We start from the raw sequence: 25,053 nt of genomic DNA, 5'->3' as shown, positions 1-25,053 counted from the left end.
TTGGCCTTTCTTGTTATTGTCAATGTCTTTCTTTCTTTCTTTCTTTCTTTTTTTTCATTTTCTGTTTGTTTTTTTTGAAAATTTAAATTATAATCCAATTCTAATTTAAATGCAGGCAACTGGAGAAGTGGGTTTTGGCTGCTTTGAGTGTCTAAGTATGACCTTTGTTATTATCTTCCTAAATTGTAAGTATCATAGCTTCATTTTTAACCTCTATCTAGATGGTCATCTATGCGATGAGACTCTTCTGTTTTTGATTTTTGAAAATTTGTGATTAAAAATTGAGATGTGCATATTTGAAAGTGGCTTTAATCCTTCTCTTTCCGGAAATGGGAGATTTAGAAATAACCCTCTATTTCTAGTACTTATTATGGATAACCTTAGTTGTTAGCCTAGGTGCCCTATTTGAAGAGCACCTATTTTCTGCTCTTCCGTGAGCCACAGCCACTGAGAAGAAGAAGAAGAGAAGAAAAAGAAGAAAAATAGAGGAAGGCTTACCTACTGGCTGCTAGGTTCAATTCTCTTATTTTTACTTAATCTCTTTCTTTTTTCTTGTTTTCTCCCTCCTAATCTTTTGCTTTTCTTCTTTTTCTTTTTCTTTTTCTTTTTCTTCTTCTTCTTCTTTTATGGCAATATGGTTTTCCTTCTCTTCCTCATCGCAGCTATTTTTTTTTACCTTCCTCCTCTTGTTTTTCACCTATTTTGCAGTGACTGAGATTTCTGCTGTTTGTTGCAATTATAGTTATGGTGCGTCTGAAATTGCTGCTGTATTTTTTTCCCTTTTCCTTTTCTTCTCCTTTTTTTACTATTTTATTTTTCTTATGCTGTATTGCTGCTTCGACTGGAATTTTTTTGTTTTTGACAGAAATTCCTTATATTTTCTACCCTAATGAGAGTGATAACATATGAACTTGACTGAGATGTATGAATATGTTACTAAGATTTCAGATTCTTAGACTAAAATTTTTTATGAATATGTGCCTAACTTTGCTCAGGCGCACGTTTGCAACTTGCACCCTGCGCCTTAGCTTTAGGACCCTTTGGAGCTTGAGTGCTTTATTATTATTTAGATTAGGATAAACTTTTTGTGGAACACCGAATTAACCACTACAATAGTTTATTCTTGTTAACTTTTATAAGTATTATTATTAGAAGCATAATAATATTTGGTTAGGTTAGATAAAGTATTTTGATGGAATTAATTCTTATTTGAGATAGTATTGTTGTTTATCGGAAGTTTAGTATTTATCTATATTAGTGATATAGATAGAGTTTAAACACTTTGAGTATTTGAATTTGGTAATAGAGAGTTAACTTCAAGATGAGAGGAGATATTCCATACAAAAACGAAGTATTAAGTTATTATTATTGATGGGTTATATTGATAATGGTTAATATATAAATATGTATATATATATATATATAAATTTTGAATAGCATAATGTGATAATATGATTGATTATTAGCAGGAACAAATTATGTTGGTATAAGTTTTATGTTATTATCTATCGTTAAGAGCTATGAGGACCTGATTCTCAATTCGAGGAATGTAGGCGGCCTTATTTAAAAGATTATAAATTAAAATAAAGCCACAAAAGAAAAAGTCTTAATTGCTAAGATATGGAGGAATAACTTTTATGAAGAGACCATAAGTGAATTAGACCTTTAATATTGTCAAAACTTGACTATAATTTAAAAGCCATTGTTGCAGTCTAGATATATAACATAAGATGACATTTGAAAGACTGTTTCAACCACCCCAAATCCCCATTCAATAACAGACTAAATGAAATTACCATTTGAAAAAAAAAGGGATAATGACATAAAAATCTAAAAATTTATTTCTTGGCACAATAAATTAAGATTTGAAAATATTTGGCTATTTTATATATAAATTTAAATTGAAAGTGGGGGAGCATTTGTTGGTGGCTAATATGGCGTTCCATCTGTATTTTTTTTATTACTTAATGGTGGATTCTACGCTACACTTTGGATAACCAAGGTGAGATATTAATCCTTAGTTAGTTAATTTAAAATTCCTAAATGGTGTAGAAAAACCTAAAATACTCTCGTCGAAGCTGTCACTCGCTGTCGAATTTATTTCCCCGACTTAGTCCTTCACACCAAAAACTTTGCCTTCTCACTTCACCACCATCTTGGCTTAAGAAAATGAGATATGGGCTTCATTCTTTCTCTAACTATATTCATATTTCGATGCTTTACTTCTTGCTCTTCTCTCTTGGTGTCTTGGCAAATCAATTACCTTTAAACCTGAGATTCTCTACCAAGTTCAGCTGTCGAAACATGTAATCACGTTCTTCACGTCCGATGTTGCTCATACAATTTCTAATCTCAAAACAATCATACTCGAATCTCCCAAGTTTGAATTGTTGATGATGAGTCTAGCTCACTCTGGAGAAATGGAAGGAGAGAAGGTTTATCAATTGGACCCTGTTAATAGAGTGGTTTTGACACATTAAAATTTCCATATATGGTGGCTGTAAGTCATGTGGTTCACTCGAGAGTTGGACGACAGCTGCAGTTTGCTTATGTTTGATGCCTTATTTTCATGTTTATGGCTTATGTTATTTCGTGAGGGCTTTAGCTGTGGGAGAGACGATGATGTCCATAGATAGATTTGATATGAAAACAATATTGACAACGATTTAGGAGTTTAGGATCACTCACATAGTACTAGTTGCACTGGCGGTAGTGTTGATGACTAAGGATCCAGGGTTGCTAAACAACTATGAATTGAGTTCTCTAAAAGTTGTAGGTTGCAGTGTTGCTTTGCTTGTTTAAGGCATAGTTGAATTGTTCTAGCAACAATTTCCACATTTGACTTTAAGTTATGTTAGTTAAATATCAAACTTGGATTTTCACTATTAACCAATGGTTAATTTCTCACATTGGTTATCCAATGTGCAGCGTAGGATCCACCATTAAGTAATAAAAAAATACAGATGGAATGTGTCGTTAGCCACCGGCAAATACTCCCCCACTTACATTTCAAATTTGGATAAAATCGCCAAATATTTTTAAATCTGAACTTATTATGCCAAGAAAGAAACTTTTGAATCGCCAAATATTTTTAAATCTGAACTTATTATGCCAAGAAAGAAACTTTTGAATTAAAACGCAAAAACCCACAAAGGTTTGGATTTTTTATGCTCTTACCCCCAAAAAAATTACTAAATAACATGGTCACTCAATCCATTATTCCTTTCTCATTGTTGACACTTGATACTTATAAAGTACTGATTTGAGTTGAAAATTGTATTTGTGATTGAAAAAAGTTTGGAAGTTAAGATTGAGAGTTTATTAAATTGAAATTTTATTATTCACAAATGAAATTAGGATCAATATACAGAGGAGACTCTGCGGAATTTTCAGCAACAAAAACTTTTGGATTAAAACGCAAAAACCCTCAAAGATTTGGAATTTTTATGCCATTGCCCCCCAAAAATATGACTAAACAAGTTACACTCATTCATGATACCTTTCTCACTATTGACACTTACATAATGAAAATTGTATAAATATGGCATGTACATAATAAATATGTGAGTAGTAATTAATATTGCATGAGAAGAATTTTATTTTGGGATAATTACATAGAAGCGTTGATTTGAGTTAAAAATTGTGTTTGCAGTTGAAGAAAGTTTGGGGGTTAAGGTTGAGAGTTCATTAAAGTGAAATTTTATTGTTCATTTATAGAGGAGATTCTACCGTATTTTTAGCAGGAAAAAAATATCATGAAATATACGATAATAGTAAATTGAAAAATAAGAGAAGCACCACAAAACATGACATCTCTATTTTGGTTAGTTAAATAACTTGGTAGGGGTATTACAGTTAGTGGTATCCGAGCTAAGGTTTAGGCGGTTTTAGGTATTAAGGAGAAGGAACAAGTATAAGCAAATGTATATACCATAGAAGTTAAGGTCATGATGTAACTCTATTATAGGATTTTGTAAGTTGATTAAGAATATTATTTGACATTCAACATATGTTAGAAGATAGAGGTGATAGTCTAAAGTCATGATCACAATAATCTATTCAATACTATAAATGTGTGTACTGTAAGCTACATATTACATTATAGACATTGGAGTATTGAGTGGAAATTATGTGCATCACTTTTAGGAATATACTAGGATATAGTAGATGTCTTGTATCCAATGCAGTTGTACAATGACATGTTTCTAATTACTAGAAAGTAACTCCTAATAAAAATTTATGTCCTTTTAATTAAAATACTAGATATATTAGACATAAAATATAGAAAAATTCTATAATAGCGACAATGCGGACAAAAAAAATAATTTGTTTTGTGTTGTTTCTCATTAAAAAGAGAAGGTTTATAATTGATAAGATATAAGATAAATGAAAAAAGGAGAACCATAAGTCGATGAAATAAACTAGAACATGTTAATGACCAATCTTTTTGTTCACATTTTATTCTAATGATTGTTTGATATCAGAACATAGTCATAACCTTCAAGATAAATAAATTTGAATTATCATAATAGCATATTGAAGGGTTTTAAAGAAAGATGAGTTCTTTAAGCATTATGTAAAAGTGAATCGAAGAGAGAAGAAGAATATGCACATAAAATATGTTGGAAAACCAAATTAATCACTACAATAGTTTATTCTTTTTAACTTTTGAGAAGCATTATTATATTTGATAAAGGTAGATAAAGTGTTTTGGTGGAATTAATATTATTTGAGATAATATTTTTGTTTATTGAAAGTTTAGTTCTTATATATATTCGTGATATAGTTAGATTTTAAATACTTTAATTGGTAGAAGTAATTATTATGGAAAAATTACTTTTTTTGTCATTGAAGTATAGCGTAATTAACATATTCATCCATATATTTTTAGAACCCAATACTTTTGTAACAGCCTGGAATCCGATACCCCTTTGTAACGGCCCGAACCGCTACCGGCGCTAGGATCCAGGTTGGCTTAAGGCCGCCGGGACCCGTAGCAAGCCTATCCTGAACTCTGTGTACCTGATAAATCCCAAACATGATCAAAGATAAACATAAAAACTAAAAACTTTCCTTCCACTTACCAAGCTTGACCTGCATGCACTATGTCTGAAAACATAGAACCCACTCTCCTAGGGTCAGCATATCACAAGTCAGCCTTAGTTCAACACATTTCTCATTAAGAAACGTAAAACAGGATTGTAATACCCGGCTAGACTCCGGTATCGGAATCCCTACCGTCCGGTGGGACCTCGGATGTCGGAAACCTCTAGAAGGGTAAAACTATGATTTTATGAAATGTTTTCATGTATTTCATGCTTTTAAGTAAGAGATTAAATGAGTTTTTACATGAAAAGTCTTTGGAGGGAAACCCAGGTTCGGCCGCCGAAAGTCAAGTTCGGCCGCCGAACATGCATGCGTTTTGGAGGCACGTTAGGCCCCCGAAAGCATGGGTGAGGGAAGTCCAGGTTCGGCCGCCGAAAGTCAAGTTCGGCCGCCGAACCTTGCATGCATGCGGAGGCACTTTCGGCCCCCGAACGTGGCCTGGCCAGCCACTATAAAAGGGACCCTTAGCCGAAATGGGCGAGGTTTTCTCCCATTTTCGGCCGCAGCAAGCTTCTGACCTTCCCTTAGCAAATCTTGAGTTCTTCCTCCAAATCTCTTCCATTTTTCTTGAGTCTTAAACTCACCTTGCAAGTTTTGAACATTTAAACCAAGTTTTGGAGCTTTGGAAACTCAGGAGCTCATTTTCGTGAATCTCCAAGTTTGGGTCGTCTCTCTCTCGATCTTCAAGAGGTAAGAGCCGATCTTAAGCTCCTTATGTGTTTTAACTAAGTTTTATGCAAGATCTATGGGTAGAAATGCATGTTAGGGTATATGTTGAGTTTTTGGGTTTTGATGCTTTGATGAGCAATGTATGTTGGAAATGTGTTGTTTGAAGTGTTGTAGTTGGGGTATATTATAGTTTGAGACCCCTAGGTGTGATGTATGTGAAGTATGCATGGTGTAGATCAAGTTTATGCATGATATATGGTTTTGGGAGGCAGGAGGTTCATTTGAACCAAGTTTCTGCCGTTTGGCAGAAACCAGGTTCGGCAGCCGAAGGTAGTTTCGGCCGCCGAACCCCTCTTGTGGAGGCAGCATTCGGCTGCCGAAGGTGCCCCCGAAAAGAGACTTTCGTCTCTGTCTGGCACTTTCGGCCGCCGAAGGTGCCGCCGAACCTGCCTGACTTTCGTCTCTGGAGGGACTTTCGGCCGCCGAACCTGCCGCCGAAAGTGCCCTGTTCAGTCATTTCTTGCATGTTTTCATGTGATGTTTTCAGGATGTTTTAGGGGGTTTTTGGGGAGTATTTTAGAGTCATGTTCATGTATGTTTGGTCCCTCATTTGAGTCCACCTGTGTAGGTTCGGACCCGAGGAACCGAGACCCCCAGCAGTGAGCCAGCTGCTTCAGAGTCTATTCAGAGCTAGCCAGAGGTGAGTGGAATAAACTTTAAGTTTTAAAGCAAATTAATGAAATGTTTTAGCATGATTCACGCATCATGAATGTAATACCCGGCTAGAATCCGGCATCGGGATTCCTGCCTTCCGGCGGAATCTAGGGTGTTGGATCTCTCTAGAAGGGGTAAAATGTGTTTTCTAAAATGTTTTCCCATGATTTCATGGTTTTAAATGAAAATGAATTGAGTTTGAAAAGGAAAAGACCAAGGAGGCGTTTGCCAGGTTCGACCGCCGAAAGTGAAGTTCGGCCGCCGAACATGGGAAGGCTTCGGGAGTGCTTTTGGCCTCCGAAAGTCTTGTTTAAACAAGCCAAGGTTCGGCCGCCGAAAGTCAAGTTCGGCCGCCGAACATGCATGAGTTTAGGGGGCACGTTAGGCTGCCGAAGGTCTTCGACCAGGCCACCTATAAAGGGCCCTCAGATCGGAAATGGGTGAGTTTTCTCCCCATTCTCGAGCTCAGGTGAGTTTATGCCTTCCTTTGGTCGTTTTCATGTTTTCTCTACCCATCTCTCAAGTTTTTCATGATTTCTACCCTTGTGTTTGAAGATTTAAAGCTTAAAAGGAGTTTTGGGAGCTTGGAGCTTTTGGAGCTTGGATTCTCCACACCTCCGAGTTAGGGGTCACACAACCCTCGATCTTCAAGAGGTAAGAGTAGATCCTTGCTTCCCTAGTGTTTTCATGAAGTTTTAAGTAAGTTCTATGAAGTTTTTGATGGTTGAGTATGGGTAGATATGTATGTTTAGGTTTATGTGGGTTTTATACCCAATGTATGTTATGTGATGTTTGTGTTGAGGAGTTTATGTTAGTTTATGCTCCTTCATGCTTGTGGGAGTGAGTATGCATGATTGGGAGAGAGTATGTAAGGATTTGGGGTGTTTTGAGTTTGGTTTTTGGCTTGGCAGAATCGGACCTGTCGTCCAGAGGGGACCAGGTTCGGCCGCCGAAAGGAGTTTCGGCCGCCGAACCTGCATGGGAGGCAGTCTTTAGGCTGCCGAACGTGCCCCCGAAGGAGGGACTTTCGTTTCTGTCCAAGGGTTTCGGCCGCCGAACCTGCCGCCGAACCTACCCGAGTTTCGTCTCTGGAAGGGACTTTCGGCCGCCGAAGGTGCCGCCGAAAGTGCCCTGTCCAGCCGTTTCTTGGGTGTTTTCCATGCATGTTTAAGTGATGTTTAGAGGGGTTTTAGGGGGTATGTTTATGAGTTGTTAGAATGTGTTTGGCACCTCATTCGAGTCCACCTGTGTAGGATCGGACCCGAGAGACCGAGGAGGCCATCAGGGTTAGCAGTTGCAGAGTCAGTCAGCGTCTGCCAGGAGGTGAGTAGAACTAAACTTAATCTTTTATGCACAAAATCTAATGCCTAAAGCATGTTCATGCATCATGATTATGTATAGTAGGTTGATTGCACTAGTTCACGAATATGTTGCATTGCATTATTTCATGTTGATGCTGAGGTAGGGTGGACCGAGGCGACTTCAATAGCCCATATCTGTCACGAGTCTTGTCTTAGTCCTTTGAGAGCCGGACAAGTACATGTAGGAAAGTCCATGTGAGCTCTCTGTGGACCAGACACCATGTCATGTATGTTACAGGCCTTTGTGAGCTCCTATGGGGGAGCCGGGCACCGACAGAGGGATTTTTGATGTCATGTCCATCCTCTGAGAGGAAAGATGCATGCAAAAAGTCAGACTCTCAGAAACCAGGGTCCGTGGGGAATACATATTGCATAAGCCCCCAAGACGGACAAGATTATGTGATTTCTCTGTGTTATGACGCATTTCATGAAAGCATGTAATTAATGAACTGTTTTCTCTGTTTCTACTCACTGGGCTTTTTAGCTCACCCCTCTCCCCTAACCCCAGTGCTGCAGGTTTAAGTCAGAGCTCAGAAGTCAGCAGGGTAAAGATTAAGAGACGTGTGTTTTATGTAATAGTGTATGTTTATGTATCAGTTGAGTAGTTTTAGAAGAGGACATGTAATATAAGTTGAGATAATGTATGTAACTGATTGGAGAGTTAATGTTTATGGATTAGAGTGTGCTTGGCCCTATAGATTGGTTAATCCCTGTTAATGCATGGTTATGTTTATATTATATGTTGAGTTGAGAACCAAACTTGAAGCATGTAATGTTACCCCATTGGAGTATATGATGAGGACTCCAGTGGAGGTTTTTATGATTTTATGATGTATGTTTCATGTCAGGATTACATGCACAGGTCAGGTTTGGGTTCAACAGATGTTCAGGATTTCAGGTTTTATGTTAGAGTTTTGATCATGCATGGGATTTTACCAGGTAATAGTATGTATGTTGGCTTGCTACGGGTCCCGGCGGCCTTAAGCCGATCTGGATCCTAGCGCCGGTGATGGTTCGGGCCGTTACAGAGGGGTATCGGTTTCCGGGCTGTTACAATGAATGCCATGAGATATATTAGGTTGTTTGCATTAGAATTCACGAATATGTTGCATTGCATACTTTGTTGTTGATGTGGATGAATGTTGAATGATCCATTAGCCCTTGTATGTCATGATAGCCTATGTGAGTCCAGGTGTGCCTGCTACGGCTCTACGCCCCTGGCACTATGACAGATTATGGAAGTCCGGGTGTGCCTGCTACGGCTCTACGCCCCCGGCATGTTTAAGCAAGAAAGATAGGGGCTAAATGGTGACAAGTTCATCCTTGTTGTGAAATGTTTGTGTTATGGCGCATACATGAAAGCATGATTTAAATTGATGTTTTATTATTCTGCTCACTGGGCTCTAGTAGCTCACCCCACTCCCTTTATCCCCAGAGTTGCAGGTACAGGATAGATCGGAAAGTCGGCTAGAGTGAAGTTAAGTCATGTATGTTGTAATAGATAGTAGTGGACATGAATATGACGTAATGAGTAATTATGACCATGTAATGTAATGAATAATTTGATGATGTATTGAGGATTATAGTAGTGCTTGACCTAGAGGTGTGTGAATCCCCCTTTATGTACAGAGTGTTAATGAGTAATGATGTTAATGACCATGATTATCCAAGCTGATATGTATGATGATGATACCCCATTGGAGTATTTGATGAGGACTCCAGTGTGGGGTTTATGTATGATTTGTGCATGCACAGGTTTTGCTTGGATAAGAGAAAAGAAAAATTTTTACAGATCATGTATATGTTATTATGTATGGGATTCCACAGGTTTACAGGAGGTATGTTGGCTTGCTACGGGTCCCGGCGGCCTTAAGCCGATCTGGATCCTAGCGCCGGTAATGGGTCGGATTTCCGGGTCGTTACAGAGTGGTATCAGAGCCCTAGGTTCATATGGTCGGACCTAGAGTGTCGGGCTCATAGATGTTCTAGAAGGTCAAGCACACTAGGAAAAATCATGTCCACTAGGATAGGATGTAGAGTCCTGTCTATATGATGATATGATATGCCATGATAATACGCATGTGCATAAATGCTATGTAAGTGATGAGGGTTCATGTGTTTCCACATGAACCATATGATGCTAATGATTGCTTATGCTATGTGTTGTTTTTCAGAAGATAGAATGAGAGGAACTCGTCGATCTGCACGATTGACTGGAGTGCCACCTCAGGACGAGGGCGCTGATGCCCGTCCTCCAGCATTGCCTAGGGCAATGTCCAGTAGGTCCAACAGAGACAGAGTAGCAAGAGACCCTAGAAGGTCTTTGGATCTGGGTAGAAGCAGATCAGTAAGGGGAACAGTGCAGGGAGGAATGTCTGAGGATATGGAAGTAGATCAGAGGAGGGATGGCAGTCTCGGTGTGAGCATGCCGGAAGAGGGCATGGGAGAATCAGAAGGAGGCACTCAGGCCTCGAGTTATGTCCAGCCACATCACTACCCACCCTACTCACACCATCCAGGGTATTCGATGGGAGGTACATCGGATTACCCCAGTTTTAGCCCTTATCCTCCACATATGCCATACCCACCTTACTACCCACCATACTCTCAGTACCCCACGTACCCACCTCCACCTCCCTATACCAGTACAGCAAACCCTACCCCAGGGGATGTTGCACCTCCACCACCACCAGTACCTACTGTCCCGGAAATGCGAGTACCCAAACCTACCTCATCTGGAGGGAGCAAGGTCAAGATGACCGATTACATGAAGTTGGGTGCTCCTCAGTACAGAGCAGGTGATGACCCATTTGAGTATCTGAACAGGGTCAAGACTATTACTGATGAGATAGGGGCTGATGACAGTAGAGCCATTCAGATGGCTGGGTTCACACTGGAGTGCAAGAAGGCACGAGATTGGTTTAAGAACTATGTGAACCCGAGAGCGGACAGTATGTCCTGGGAGGAGTTCGCAAATGAGTTCGCAGGATGGGCTTTCCCTGAGAGCTCTAGAGAGCAGAAGATAATAGAATTCGAACAGTTGAGGCAGACTGAACAGATGAGTGTGGAGGAGTACACAGACAGGTTCCTGGAGTTGTTGCCATATGCTGGGCAGAATTTGGACACAGATCAAAAGAAGTCAAGTAGATATATTATGAGGCTACACTCCAGGTATTCCTCTTTGATACAATCAGCAGAGAGGGAGAGTTTCCATGCCATAGTGGATATGGCTAGGAGAATGGAGGCTTGTGCCATCGTTGAGGGGAAGGTAAAACAGTCAGTGGCACAGTCTTCTGGTTCCAAGACCCCAGGTGGGGAAAGGTTAGACTCTTCTTCTCTGAGTGCAGCAGTTGCAGGCAGTAAGAAGTGGGACAGAGGCCACAGAAAATCTAAGAAGAATAAGTTCTGGAACAAGATCAAGTCAGGTCTGGGTTTAGGCAGTGGCTCAAGCTCTGGCGCAGAGATTACAGCATGTATGAGATGTGGGAGACCACACAAGGGAGTGTGTCTGGCAGGGACAAACACATGTTTCAGGTGCGGACAGGCGGGTCATTTGGCTCGAGATTGTCCTAGAGCAGTCTTTGCAGCACCGTCTCAGCAGACAGCCTCCGGCAGTGTAGTGCAGCCAGTAGCTCCAGCCGCAACACAGGCCAGTGGCAGAGGCAGAGGGAGAGGGTCAGCCTCTTCATCAGCAGGATACAGAGGTGAAGGTCCATCAGCTCCGGCACAGATCTTCACTATGACTCAGCAGGAGGCCAACACATCCAACACCGTGGTGGCAGGTAATCTCATCATTGGTTGTTCTGATGTGTATGCCTTAATGGACCCGGGTGCATCTCATTCTTTTGTTGCTCCGAGAGTCGTGGAGAGGGTAGGATTGATGGTCTCTGGGTTAGAGTGTCCCCTATGGGTCAGTGGACCCAAGTGTGACCCGTCAGTGGCAGAGGCAGTCTGCCAATGTAGTCCAGTTTTCATAGAGGGAAGATGCCTTTCCGCCGACCTCGTGGTTCTAGATTTGACAGATTTTGACGTCATTCTAGGGATGGATTGGTTATCGACCCATGGTGCTACCTTGGACTGTAGAGACAAGGTAGTCAGATTCAGAGATCAGGATGGGTCAGAGGTAGTCTTCAGAGGAGACAAGAGGGGTACACCTAGAGGTCTGATCTCAGCTCTTCAGGCTCGTAGGTTGCTTAGGAGGGGATGTCAGGGGTTTCTAGCTCATGTGAGGGAGTTAGATAGTCATGTCAGAGAGCCCGCCTCAGTGCCTGTGGTGAGTGAGTTCTTAGATGTTTTTCCAGACGAGCTGCCAGGGTTACCACCTGCTAGGGAGATAGAGTTCGAGGTTGAGTTAATGCCTGGTACCAGACCGATCTCTATCCCTCCCTACAGGATGGCACCAGCTGAATTGAAAGAACTGAAGGAACAGTTGCAAGAACTGGTAGATAAGGGTTTCATCCGACCGAGTACTTCACCTTGGGGTGCTCCGGTTTTGTTTGTGAGGAAGAAGGATGGATCCCTCAGACTTTGTATCAACTACAGACAGTTGAACAAGGTCACTACCAAGAACAAGTACCCTTTGCCGAGGATCGACGATCTATTCGACCAGCTAGCAGGAGCAGGTTGTTTCTCCAAAATAGATCTGAGATCAGGGTACCATCAATTGAGAATAAGGAATGAAGATGTACCGAAAACAGCTTTCAGGACCAGGTATGGGCACTATGAGTTCCTAGTGATGCCGTTTGGGTTGACCAACGCCCCTGCAGCATTCATGGACCTCATGAACAGAGTATTCAGTCAGTATCTGGATCACTTCGTTATTGTCTTCATAGATGATATCTTAGTGTACTCCAGAAATGCAGAGGAGCATGCCCATCACCTGAGGACAGTTTTGCAGACCTTGAGAGAGCATGGCTTGTATGCCAAGTTCTCCAAGTGTGAGTTTTGGCTTAGGAGCATTTCATTCTTGGGGCACATTGTGTCAGAACAGGGTATTGAAGTAGACCCCAAGAAGGTAGAGGCTATAGCTAACTGGCCTAGACCCACCACAGTGACCGAGATCAAGAGTTTTCTGGGTTTAGCAGGTTACTACAGGAGGTTCGTTCAGGACTTCTCAAAGATTGCTGCTCCTATGACCAAATTGACAAAGAAGAATCAGAAGTTCGTATGGACCGATCAGTGTGAGGAAAGCTTTGAGGAGCTTAAGAGGAGGTTGACTTCAGCACCGGTGTTAGCCCTGCCAAAAAGTGATGATGACTTCTCAGTATATTGTGATGCGTCCCGTGTGGGACTGGGTTGTGTGCTAATGCAAAATGAGAGGGTGATCGCTTATGCTTCTAGGCAGCTGAAGAAGCATGAGCTGAATTACCCCACACATGACCTAGAGATGGCAGCAGTGATCTTTGCACTCAAGATGTGGAGGCATTACCTTTATGGGGTAAAGTGTGAGATCTTCACCGATCATAAGAGCCTGCAGTACATCCTGAGTCAGAGAGAACTGAACATGAGGCAGAGGAGATGGGTAGAGCTGTTGAGTGACTATGATTGCAAGATTCAGTACCATCCGGGTAAGGCGAATGTTGTGGCAGACGCCCTAAGCCGGAAATCACTCGGCAGTCTATCCCACATTTCAGCAGAGAGGAGGCCGGTGGTGAAGGAGTTCCACAGGCTTATGAGTGAGGGATTACAGTTGGAGTTGTCTGGCACAGGTGCCTTAGTGGCTCAGATGAGAGTGACACCCGTGTTTCTGGAGCAGGTAGCTCAGAAACAGCACGAGGACCCAGAGTTGGTCAGGATAGCCAGAACGGTTCAGTCAGGCCAGAGTAATGAGTTCAAGTTTGATGATAAGGGGATCCTCCGCTACGGGAACAGATTATGTGTGCCGGATGACATTGGTCTGAAGGGAGATATTATGGGGGAAGCCCATAATACCAGGTATAGTGTTCACCCTGGAGCCACCAAGATGTATCAGGATCTGAAGAGAGTGTATTGGTGGCCAGCTATGAAGAAGGACGTGGCACTGTTCGTGTCAGCCTGCGATGTGTGTCAGAGGGTGAAACTAGAGCATCAGAAGCCGGCTGGAATGTTGAATCCACTACCGATTCCAGAGTGGAAATGGGAGAATATAGCTATGGACTTCGTAGTGGGGTTACCGGCGGCGTCCAACAGATTGGACTCCATATGGGTGATTGTGGACAGACTCACCAAATCTGCTCACTTCATCCCTGTCAGGAGTGGTTACTCTGTGGACAAGTTGGCGCAGGTGTACGTAGATGAGATTGTCAGACTGCATGGGGTCCCGGTATCTATAGTGTCAGATAGAGGGCCCCAGTTCACCTCCAGGTTTTGGCGGAGTCTGTAGAACGCTATGGGTACCAGATTAGACTTCAGTACTGCCTTCCACCCACAGACAGACGGACAGTCAGAGAGGACCATCCAGACAATAGAGGATATGCTCAGAATGTGTGTGCTAGATTTTGGCGGTTCTTGGAGGCAGCATCTACCTTTGGTGGAGTTTGCCTACAATAACAGCTATCATGCTAGCATAGGGATGGCTCCATATGAAGCTTTGTATGGGAGGAAGTGCAGATCACCAATCTGCTGGGAGGAAGTAGGAGAGAGGACTCTTGCGGGTCCGGAGTTAGTAGAGCTTACCAGCAGGGTGGTACCCATAATCAGAGAGAGGATCAAGACTGCTGCTAGTCGGCAGAAGAGTTATGCAGATACCCGCAGAAGACAGCTAGAGTTTCAGGAGGGGGATTTGGTTTTGCTCAAGGTGTCTCCTATGAAAGGAGTGGTTCGGTTCGGGAAGAAGGGTAAGTTAGCTCCACGGTACATCGGTCCTTTCGAGGTGCTTCAGAGGGTCGGTAATGTGTCGTACAAGCTAGACTTGCCTGCTTCGATGGAGAGAATCCATCCGGTTTTCCATGTTTCTCTGTTACGGAAGTACGTGTCAGATCCAAGCAAGGTTCTTAGTGAGCCTGATGTAGAGATCCAAGAGGATCTCACCTATGTAGAACAGCCAGTGCGGATCCTAGACACTCAGATCAGAAAGCTGAGGAACAAGGAAATCCCGATGGTGAAAGTCCTTTGGAACCACCACAATATTGAAGAATGCACCTGGGAGACACGGGAGTCTATGCTCCAGCAATACCCCCATCTGTTTTGAGGTGAGTGTTAATTGTTTATGTGTTGCATGTATGATATGTTGTATGTTATGATTGATGCCATGCTTTGTATGTTAGTTGAGGAACATTCGGGGACGAATGTTCTTAAGGGGGGGAGAATGTAATACCCGGCTAGACTCCGGTATCGGAATCCCTACCGTCCGGTGGGACCTCGGATGTCGGAAACCTCTAGAAGGGTAAAACTATGATTTTATGAAATGTTTTCATGTATTTCATGTTTTTAAGTAAGAGATTAAATGAGTTTTTACATGAAAAGTCTTTGGAGGGAAACCCAGGTTCGGCCGCCGAAAGTCAAGTTCGGCCGCCGAACATGCATGCGTTTTGGAGGCACGTTAGGCCCCCGAAAGCATGGGTGAGGGAAGTCCAGGTTCGGCCGCCGAAAGTCAAGTTCGGCCGCCGAACCTTGCATGCATGCGGAGGCACTTTCGGCCCCCGAACGTGGCCTGGCCAGCCACTATAAAAGGGACCCTTAGCCGAAATGGGCGAGGTTTTCTCCCATTTTCGGCCGCAGCAAGCTTCCGACCTTCCCTTAGCAAATCTTGAGTTCTTCCTCCAAATCTCTTCCATTTTTCTTGAGTCTTAAACTCACCTTGCAAGTTTTGAACATTTAAACCAAGTTTTGGAGCTTTGGAAACTCAGGAGCTCATTTTCGTGAATCTCCAAGTTTGGGTCGTCTCTCTCTCGATCTTCAAGAGGTAAGAGCCGATCTTAAGCTCCTTATGTGTTTTAACTAAGTTTTATGCAAGATCTATGGGTAGAAATGCATGTTAGGGTATATGTTGAGTTTTTGGGTTTTGATGCTTTGATGAGCAATGTATGTTGGAAATGTGTTGTTTGAAGTGTTGTAGTTGGGGTATATTATAGTTTGAGACCCCTAGGTGTGATGTATGTGAAGTATGCATGGTGTAGATCAAGTTTATGCATGATATATGGTTTTGGGAGGCAGGAGGTTCATTTGAACCAAGTTTCTGCCGTTTGGCAGAAACCAGGTTCGGCAGCCGAAGGTAGTTTCGGCCGCCGAACCCCTCTTGTGGAGGCAGCATTCGGCTGCCGAAGGTGCCCCCGAAAAGAGACTTTCGTCTCTGTCTGGCACTTTCGGCCGCCGAAGGTGCCGCCGAACCTGCCTGACTTTCGTCTCTGGAGGGACTTTCGGCCGCCGAACCTGCCGCCGAAAGTGCCCTGTTCAGTCATTTCTTGCATGTTTTCATGTGATGTTTTCAGGATGTTTTAGGGGGTTTTTGGGGAGTATTTTAGAGTCATGTTCATGTATGTTTGGTCCCTCATTTGAGTCCACCTGTGTAGGTTCGGACCCGAGGAACCGAGACCCCCAGCAGTGAGCCAGCTGCTTCAGAGTCTATTCAGAGCTAGCCAGAGGTGAGAGGAATAAACTTTAAGTTTTAAAGCAAATTAATGAAATGTTTTAGCATGATTCACGCATCATGAATGCCATGAGATATATTAGGTTGTTTGCATTAGAATTCACGAATATGTTGCATTGCATACTTTGTTGTTGATGTGGATGAATGTTGAATGATCCATTAGCCCTTGTATGTCATGATAGCCTATGTGAGTCCAGGTGTGCCTGCTACGGCTCTACGCCCCTGGCACTATGACAGATTATGGAAGTCCGGGTGTGCCTGCTACGGCTCTACGCCCCCGGCATGTTTAAGCAAGAAAGATAGGGGCTAAATGGTGACAAGTTCATCCTTGTTGTGAAATGTTTGTGTTATGGCGCATACATGAAAGCATGATTTAAATTGATGTTTTATTATTCTGCTCACTGGGCTCTAGTAGCTCACCCCACTCCCTTTATCCCCAGAGTTGCAGGTACAGGATAGATCGGGAAGTCGGCTAGAGTGAAGTTAAGTCATGTATGTTGTAATAGATAGTAGTGGACATGAATATGACGTAATGAGTAATTATGACCATGTAATGTAATGAATAATTTGATGATGTATTGAGGATTATAGTAGTGCTTGACCTAGAGGTGTGTGAATCCCCCTTTATGTACAGAGTGTTAATGAGTAATGATGTTAATGACCATGATTATCCAAGCTGATATGTATGATGATGATACCCCATTGGAGTATTTGATGAGGACTCCAGTGTGGGGTTTATGTATGATTTGTGCATGCACAGGTTTTGCTTGGATAAGAGAAAAGAAAAATTTTTACAGATCATGTATATGTTATTATGTATGGGATTCCACAGGTTTACAGGAGGTATGTTGGCTTGCTACGGGTCCCGGCGGCCTTAAGCCGATCTGGATCCTAGCGCCGGTAATGGGTCGGATTTCCGGGTCGTTACAAGGATCATGCATAACTAGGGATAAATCATATACTAGGGCACAGCACAACTCTATCTATTACATGACATTATATCTCTATACATTACTTTACATACTAGTCTTTTAATTTACATCATGTCCACTACTCTATTACATAGCCAAAACTTTTACCCTTGACGTCTTCCTGGACTACCTCTGACCTGCAAAACTGGGGTTAAGGGAGAGGGATGAGCTAAACAGCCCAGTGAGTAGCAACAATGAAAACAGTTCATTAATAACATGCTTTCATGAAATGCGTCACAGCACAAACATTTCACATCTCGAATTGGACATAACCTCAAAACTCCCTCTGTCAGCGCCCGGCCCCCCTTAGGGGACTCACACAGGTCTTTCCTTACTTAACAGATCGTGGGTTATTGAAGTCGCCTTGGTCCATCCACATCAACAATAAATAATGCAATGCATCATATTCGTGACTACTAATGCAATCAACCTATGGCATACTCATGGTGCATGAAACATGCTAAAAGCATTTAACTTCTCAATTTAAAACATTAAGTTTAGTTCCACTCACCTCTTGCAGACGCTGGACTGACTCTGCAACAGCTAACACTGATGGCCTCCTCGGTCCCTCGGGTCCGATCCTACACAGGTAGACTCGAATGAGGTGCCAAACACACTCGAAACAACTCATAAACAACTCCCCAAAAACCCCCTAAAACATCCTTAAGCATGCATGGAAAACAAGCAAAGAAAAGCTAGACAGGTCATCTTCGGCGGTACCTTCGGCGGCCGAACCCTCTCTCTAGAGACGAAACTCGGGTACTTTCGGCAGCATCTTCGGCAGCCGAAAGTCCCTCTCCAGAGACGAAAGTCAGGCACTTTCGGCGGCCGAAAGTCTGCTTTCAAGCCAAAACTCAACTTTCGGGGGCAAGGTTAGGCGGCCATCACAGCCTTCCTAAGGGGTTCGGCGGCCGAATCCTTGCTTCGGCGGCCGAACCTGAGTTCATCCAGAACTCAGCTTCATGCACAAGCAAGCCACCCAAACCTTCCAACACCCAAAACATGGAAACCACAATACCACAACCTGCATATACTCAAGTATAGGCACAAAGGGGTCCAAAACTAACTTACAACCCCAACAAACAACACATCTAAACATATAAGCATGCTTTGACCACAAATCAGCCAAAAACCCACTTTCACCTAAACATGCATCTCTACCCATAAACCTCCATAAAACTCACTTAAAACTTCATAAAAACTAAGGATCTACACTTACCTCTTGAAGAACAAGAGTTGGTGTGACCCCAAACGTGAAGATATGGAGATCCAAGCTCCACAAGTCTACAAACTTCAAAATCGTGTTCAAAGCTCACTCCTCTTCAAAATAAGGAGAAAACTCATGAAACCCTTAAAAGATTTGAAGAGAAACCATGAAAACACCCCAAGGAGAGCATGAACCTACCCTTGCACAAAAAGAGAGTGAAAGCTCACTCCATTTCCGGTCAACGGGGCTTTTATAGGTGGCCAACCGCCTTTCCTTCGGCGGCCTAAGCTGCATGCAAACCCATGCAACGTTCGGCTGCCGAACTTCACCTTCGGCGGGCTAAACCCTGCAATGTTCGGCGGCCGAACTCATCCTTCGGCGGCCGAACCTGCCATTTCTCCCCTTGGTCTTTTCCCTTTCAAAACCCAATTCCTTTGCATTCAAAACCATAAAATACTTAAAAACATTTTGAAAACCTCTTTGTAAACCCTTCTAGAAGGCTCCGACATCCTCAACTCCAGATTCCAACGGAACTTCCGCCGGAAAGTCATAATTCTGATGCCGGCGTCTCGTCGGGTATTACAACTTTTGTTTCTGAGGTTTAATTCCGTCAAAATTAGAGGTTCTTTCATAAAAAATGTCGTTAGTGACAGAAAAAATGACCGAACTATCATTTTTAGAACCTAACACTTCAGTCCCTGAAATTTAATTCTTATAAATTTATAGGTCTCTCTCAAAGAATTGAAGGAAAAAATACGTTTTTGTTCCTAAGATATGACATAATTAATAGATTTGTCCATCTATTTTTCGAATTCAACATTTTAGTCCCTGAAATTTAATTTTGTCAAAATTCAAGGAAGAAAATCTCAAATTCAATCTCCATAAATAAATTTAAGATTTAAATTTAGTAAAGATAATAAAAATTAAAATATATAAAATTTAAATTATTAAAAATAAAAAGTTTAAACTCAATAGAAATTACTTATATGATGCCGCTCGCTGTCGATCATTGCTTGCCATTTGAAAAATTTATTAAAACGTTTTTGATATTTTAAAAAATCTAGTAGTTAGTTTTTCCGTTAATTTTAGTCATTAAGTATTATAAAAAAAATCTAAAATACCCCTAATATGGAGGGATTAATTAGTAAACTTTTTAATAATTTAACGGACTAGCTAATATTTTTTTCTAAAATATAGAAACTAAATAGTAAAATATTTAGTGATAAAATTAATAGGAGAACTAACTAGTGGACTTTTTAAAATGTCAATGATATTTTAATATATTTTTTAAATTTGAGAGACTAAATAATAAATTTTTTCATATTATATAAACTAAATAATAATTGTTTTCATTTTATTATTGATAAGAATATTTTTGAGATTATATTTATTTATTTTTTTGATGAAGTAAAAATTATTAATTTAATAGAAACTTTTATGGATTAATCTTGAATTTTAATAAAATTAAAGATTTAAGAACGAAAATGTTAAATTTTAAAAATAAAAAAATAAATTTATTAATTACACTATATCTTAGAAATTAAAAATTAATTTTCTCTAAAAAATATTCAGATAGAGGCTAGTTAAGTCTTTTTAAGTTTGACTAACGGTAAAAAAATTAAAACTAATAATTGTGCTATTTAATTGATTAATTAAATTATAAAAATATTTTAATATAATTATAACAATATAAAAATATTTTAATTAGTTAGTCAAATATCCTACTAAAATTTTCTATTATATTTCTGGAATTAACCCAGTGTAACCAGACCTTCGCTATTCCTAACACCGCCAGCATGCCTGACCGCACGTCTGCAACCCGACGATAGAAAAGTTGTAAAGCCCTTAAAAGCCCTCTTACGCCATAATCCTCCGTGTGACCCGAATTGCCATGGAAATCGATCCTCCGAAGCAAGCACAACTGCAGATCAAAGATGAAGACCTCTTCAAGGCCGCAGAGGCGGGCGATTTTTCGATCTTCAAAGCCCTTTCATCAGAACATCTCTCTAAAGCTCTCTCTCTCCAAAATGATGACGGCCGCTCCCTCCTCCATGTCGCTGTCTCTTCGGGTCACCTGGAGGTATCTAGCACTTCCTATACTTTATTTGAGCAAATATTTTGCCATTATTTAAGAAATGTTTGTGTTCGTGATTTGAGTTCGTATGTGTTTGTTTTAATGGAATTAGGTGGTGCGAATACTAGCCAATGTGGATGAGTCTAGAAGTGTTGTAAACAACAAGGATGAGGAAGGTTGGGCGCCACTTCACTCTGCAGCCAGTATTGGGAATCTGGAAATTGTGGAGATTCTGTTAAGTAGAGGTAAGGAGTTTCTCATTCTTTCACCTTCGAAGGAGCATATGCGATTTGGATGATGTTGTATAGGTAATCAAGACTATTCCTGTTATATGGCTTCAATTAAACCTCTTAATCTGGATTTTCTATATAAATAATCATGTTGGTCGATTTTCTTCTGGAAGAGAAGCCATTTCTGATTGTTTCCGCATTCAAGAATGCCTCATTATTTAAATCATAGGAACTGTTGTACATTTTACACTCTGATTTGATTTGAGGGCTTGCGTGTTTGTTGTATTTGAGATGTAAACGCTTTCTACAATCGATGTCTATATTCATTTGTCACTCTTTTTGTTGTTAAAGTTTGGGAGAATTCAACATAAGATTTACTGTATCTGAGTTATGCATTTAAACTAGCTATAAAATGTTATTGTAGGAGCTGATGTTAATTTGAAAAATAATGGTGGTCGTACTGCTCTTCACTATGCTGCCAGCAAGGGATGGTCAAAAGTTGCTGAACTTCTGATATCACATGGTGCAAACATTAATCTGAAGGACAAGGCTTGTAACTTCGCACAACTGTGATGTATTTTATATTAGTAACTTTGATTTTAACCCTTTTTTTTTTTTTTTTTGGAAAGAAAAAAGGAAAAAGACTTACGACCTGAACTGCATTCACATGAGGGTTATTTTTAAATAGACAGTTGAATGACATTTCTTGTGAAATTCATATTCAGGTTGGTTGTACCCCATTGCATCGAGCAGCAAGTACAGGGAAGTCAGAGTTGTGTGAACTTTTAATTGAGGAAGGAGCTGAGGTTGATGCTGTTGATAAAGCCGGTCAAACTCCACTCATGAATGCAGTCATATGCTATAACAAAGAGGTAAATTGTCTAAAATTTAATTAGGTTAGAAGTGCTTGTTTCTATTTGGAACCTCTTATTGCCTTTGAGTGATTATACCCGATTTCTTTGTAATTTGTATATATCTTTTTGGCCTCCATAATTTAGATTAGGGTTTGTGATCCATCTCCACTATATTATTAGTTATTTGTTTCTCATTAGATTTTTGCAAAGTTTAGATTTTGAATTTGTAAACAATAGGCCTATTGGACAAAAAAATTAAAACGCTTACCACTTTTCATACCTCTTTTCATATTTATATTCTAACCTTAAAATCTTGAACAATAAAGTCAATCTTGAAACATTTGCCTCAATTTTATCCCATTTGCCTTAATTAATTTTGACCAAAAAATTTTTAGTCCATGTGTCATGCCACCTAAGATTATTCCTTAAAACACCTATTGGATAAAAAATCAAAACGTTTACGTTAATTCATGTTTATATCCAAAATTTTAAATTTTGTATAATAAAACTAAACTTTTTTCATTTTGTCTCAATTATAACCAAAAGGACTAAATTGAATTTGAAAATTTATCAAAAAATTACAATATAGTCCCTAAAATTTTATTTAACTAATAAAATAGTCTTTAAAATAAATATTTATTTCAATAATGCCCTTTTTTGTTAATCCCGTTATTTACTTTTCATTCTCATTTTTTTTACACATATTGTAGTTTAATAAAAATTTAAAATATAATAAATTTATAGTATAAAATGTATAATATTTAATTTTATTTAATATTATTGATATGAAATACAGTTTTTTATCAAATCAGCCAATAAATTAATATACATCACAAATTTACTTGTTATATAGGTGAACAAAATAAAAGTATTAAATATTTCAAATAATTTATAAGAGACGTGGTTAATATATCTAAATTTTTATAAAAATCATAAAGGGGTGACTTTACATACTAAATCATGTAATATTTCATTTTATTTAATATTATTAATACAAAATATAATTTTTCAAAAATATATACATAATTTATAATGGTGAGTATAAACCTTTAATGAAATACTTTAATATATAATATTTATACGTGATATTTTATATAGAGAAAAATTTATTTGTAATAAATGTTTATTTAATATTACATATGATAAACATAAAATAAATGTACTTTCAATATAAAATTTAAATTAAAGGACTCTACGTTTATTAATATAAAACTTTAGACCATATTATAATTTGCCGTTACCTGTTTCAGATTCAATTTAGTCTTCTTGGTTATAATCATAGCAAATTGAAAAAGGTTTAATTTTATTATCTAAAATTTAAAGTTTTAGATATAAATATTAATTAACGTAAAAGTTTGGGTTTTTTTATCCAATAGGTCTTTTGAGAAATAATCCTACGTGGCATGACACGTGGACTATAAATTTCTTAGTCAAAATTGATTAAGGCAAATAGTTAAAATTGAGGCAAATGTGAAAGGATTGGCTTTATTGTCGAAGATTTTAAAGTTGGATATAAATGTGAAAAGTAGTAAACATTTGGATTTCTTTGTCCAATAGGCCTAAATAATATCATACTCAATGCCCTTTTTAAAAAAAAATAAATAAATAAATAGCGACTGCAATTATCACAACAATCTTGTTGACCATGGATCATTCAAGCCTTAAAAAGAAGAGGTAGTTGCAGAAATCTCCCTCTAGAATAATTTGATTAATATGATTGAGGAAAGGGAAATCAAGGTTGGGTCAACATCAGGTACACTTGATTGCAATAAATATAGGGCAACCAGACGGAACAAGATTGTAGTTGGATGTATCAGTTTAGAAATTACAGGAAAATAAGATTTCATTAGGTCTAAGCTCAGTTTTGTAAAATAAAATATTAAAGAGCCTTTTGCCCATGTAATATTCTTTCCTTTTTATTGTTTCAAAGTTTAAGCCCAAACACATGTATACTTCTATAATTAGTATAGATTGTTCTAGAAAAAGTATGAGGGATGGCAAGATAGTTTTGCTCCCACCAAAATGCATACTAACCTAAAATGCCTTATGCGTCATATATATATATATATATATGTATATATGCCATTTTGTTTAAGCATCTCACATTTGGGGATATTTGTAAGTCCAACTCATGGGTCTGAATTTCTACGGGAAGTTGTAGAAATGTCTGTGTGTAACATACCAACGGACTTGTAAGAGGAGATTTTGCTAGCAACATTAGTAAATCGTTTGTATGCCCTGAACAGGCCAATAAACTCTATATGATAATGAGTGTGTAACATTGCCTTGCAATGCAAATAGTGATTTAGTAAGCCATATTGAGTTGTGATTGGTTGATAGGTTGCTCTCCTTCTTATAAGACATGGGGCAGACGTGGATGTGGAAGACAAGGAAGGGTACACTGTGCTTGGTAGAGCATCTGATGATTTCAGGCCAATGCTGATTGATGCCGCCAGGACAATGCTTGAAGGATGAGTTATGAACTAGTTTTACAAAGTTCAAATTTAATTAAGTAGCTGGATTATCAATGAGGTTTAGGCAGTTGCATTTTGATGTATTTAAGTGTTGCAATGCAGGAGCCGGTATTTGCAGCGATCATTGCCCTTGTGTTTGATAAAGTTGGTTCTGTTTCTAATACTTAAAAAGGACGGTTATAAAGGTTGTTTTAAGTTGTGGGTCGCATTTCATTTTCTTGTTTTCTTTTAGTTAAAAACCATAAGCATGTTTTAGCCATCCAAAATGTACATAGTAATCAGCTTACGAGGAAATCAATATTCCAGCAATTTTACATTACAATTGTTGTTTTAATTATGACCATTTTATGTTGATCTTTCATCAGTTACAAATGCATTAAAAAGCTTCTAGGGAGCATCTGGTCCATATGAAGCATGTCATATTTTGACAAACAAATCCATCCACATCCAAAAATGTTATCAACGATGCCTTAGTCACAACTACAAAATTAAATGGTTAGGAAAGGACTTGATGGAAGACAATTACAGTTTGCAGTAGTTGGCGTTTGTGGCCAGTATTCACTTGTTACGCCAAGGAATAGATAATGCTCATGTTGGATTCTATAAAGGCGCACCAATCGACTCCGAGTATATAGGCTTAGAAGCAGAAGAAAGTATCCAAATGAAGGACATGATCAACAGCATGTCAAATACCGGCAAGCAAACCCAGCCTCATGCAGTTCTCAGTAGCTCCAGCGCAGGCTATCTTATGCCCCTCCTTCGACTTGCCGGATTACTTCTCCGCCATCACTGTCACGTTACTCTCATCACATGCCACCCCATTTTCT

General features: G+C 39.7%; 1 protein-coding gene across 2 annotated transcripts; it reads left to right on the top strand.

The window, feature by feature from the left end:
- The first annotated feature begins 20,354 nt into the window (after positions 1-20,354).
- On the top strand, positions 20,355-24,434 carry LOC110614425 (26S proteasome non-ATPase regulatory subunit 10). Of its 2 annotated transcripts, none has more exons than XM_043956351.1 (5): positions 20,355-20,674; positions 20,781-20,913; positions 21,323-21,447; positions 21,624-21,770; positions 24,113-24,434. In XM_043956351.1, the coding sequence occupies exons 1-5, from the start codon at positions 20,486-20,488 to the stop codon at positions 24,164-24,166; spliced, it is 648 nt and encodes a 215-aa protein (XP_043812286.1). In that variant the 5' UTR covers positions 20,355-20,485; the 3' UTR covers positions 24,167-24,434. The 2 variants fall into 2 exon arrangements, with proteins under 2 accessions (XP_043812286.1, XP_021611645.1); XM_021755953.2 differs by having other exon boundaries at positions 20,356-20,674; positions 24,093-24,434.
- Positions 24,435-25,053: the final 619 nt, after the last annotated feature.

The sequence above is a fragment of the Manihot esculenta genome, chromosome 5 (genome assembly GCF_001659605.2).
Source record: "Manihot esculenta cultivar AM560-2 chromosome 5, M.esculenta_v8, whole genome shotgun sequence".
NCBI lineage: Eukaryota > Viridiplantae > Streptophyta > Magnoliopsida > Malpighiales > Euphorbiaceae > Manihot > Manihot esculenta.
The sequence above is the reverse complement of the archived record's forward strand: the minus strand, read 5'-3'. Positions and strand labels throughout refer to the sequence as shown.

What these genes read in the sequence shown, in the direction of transcription:
- LOC110614425 (XM_021755953.2), top strand. Translation starts at nt 20,486, where the DNA reads ATGGAAATCGATCCTCCGAAGCAAGCACAACTGCAGATCAAAGATGAA. An exon ending in TCTCTTCGGGTCACCTGGAG is followed by an intron (nt 20,675 to 20,780) that starts GTATCTAGCACT and finishes TAATGGAATTAG; the next exon opens with GTGGTGCGAATACTAGCCAA. An exon ending in ACATTAATCTGAAGGACAAG is followed by an intron (nt 21,448 to 21,623) that starts GCTTGTAACTTC and finishes ATTCATATTCAG; the next exon opens with GTTGGTTGTACCCCATTGCA.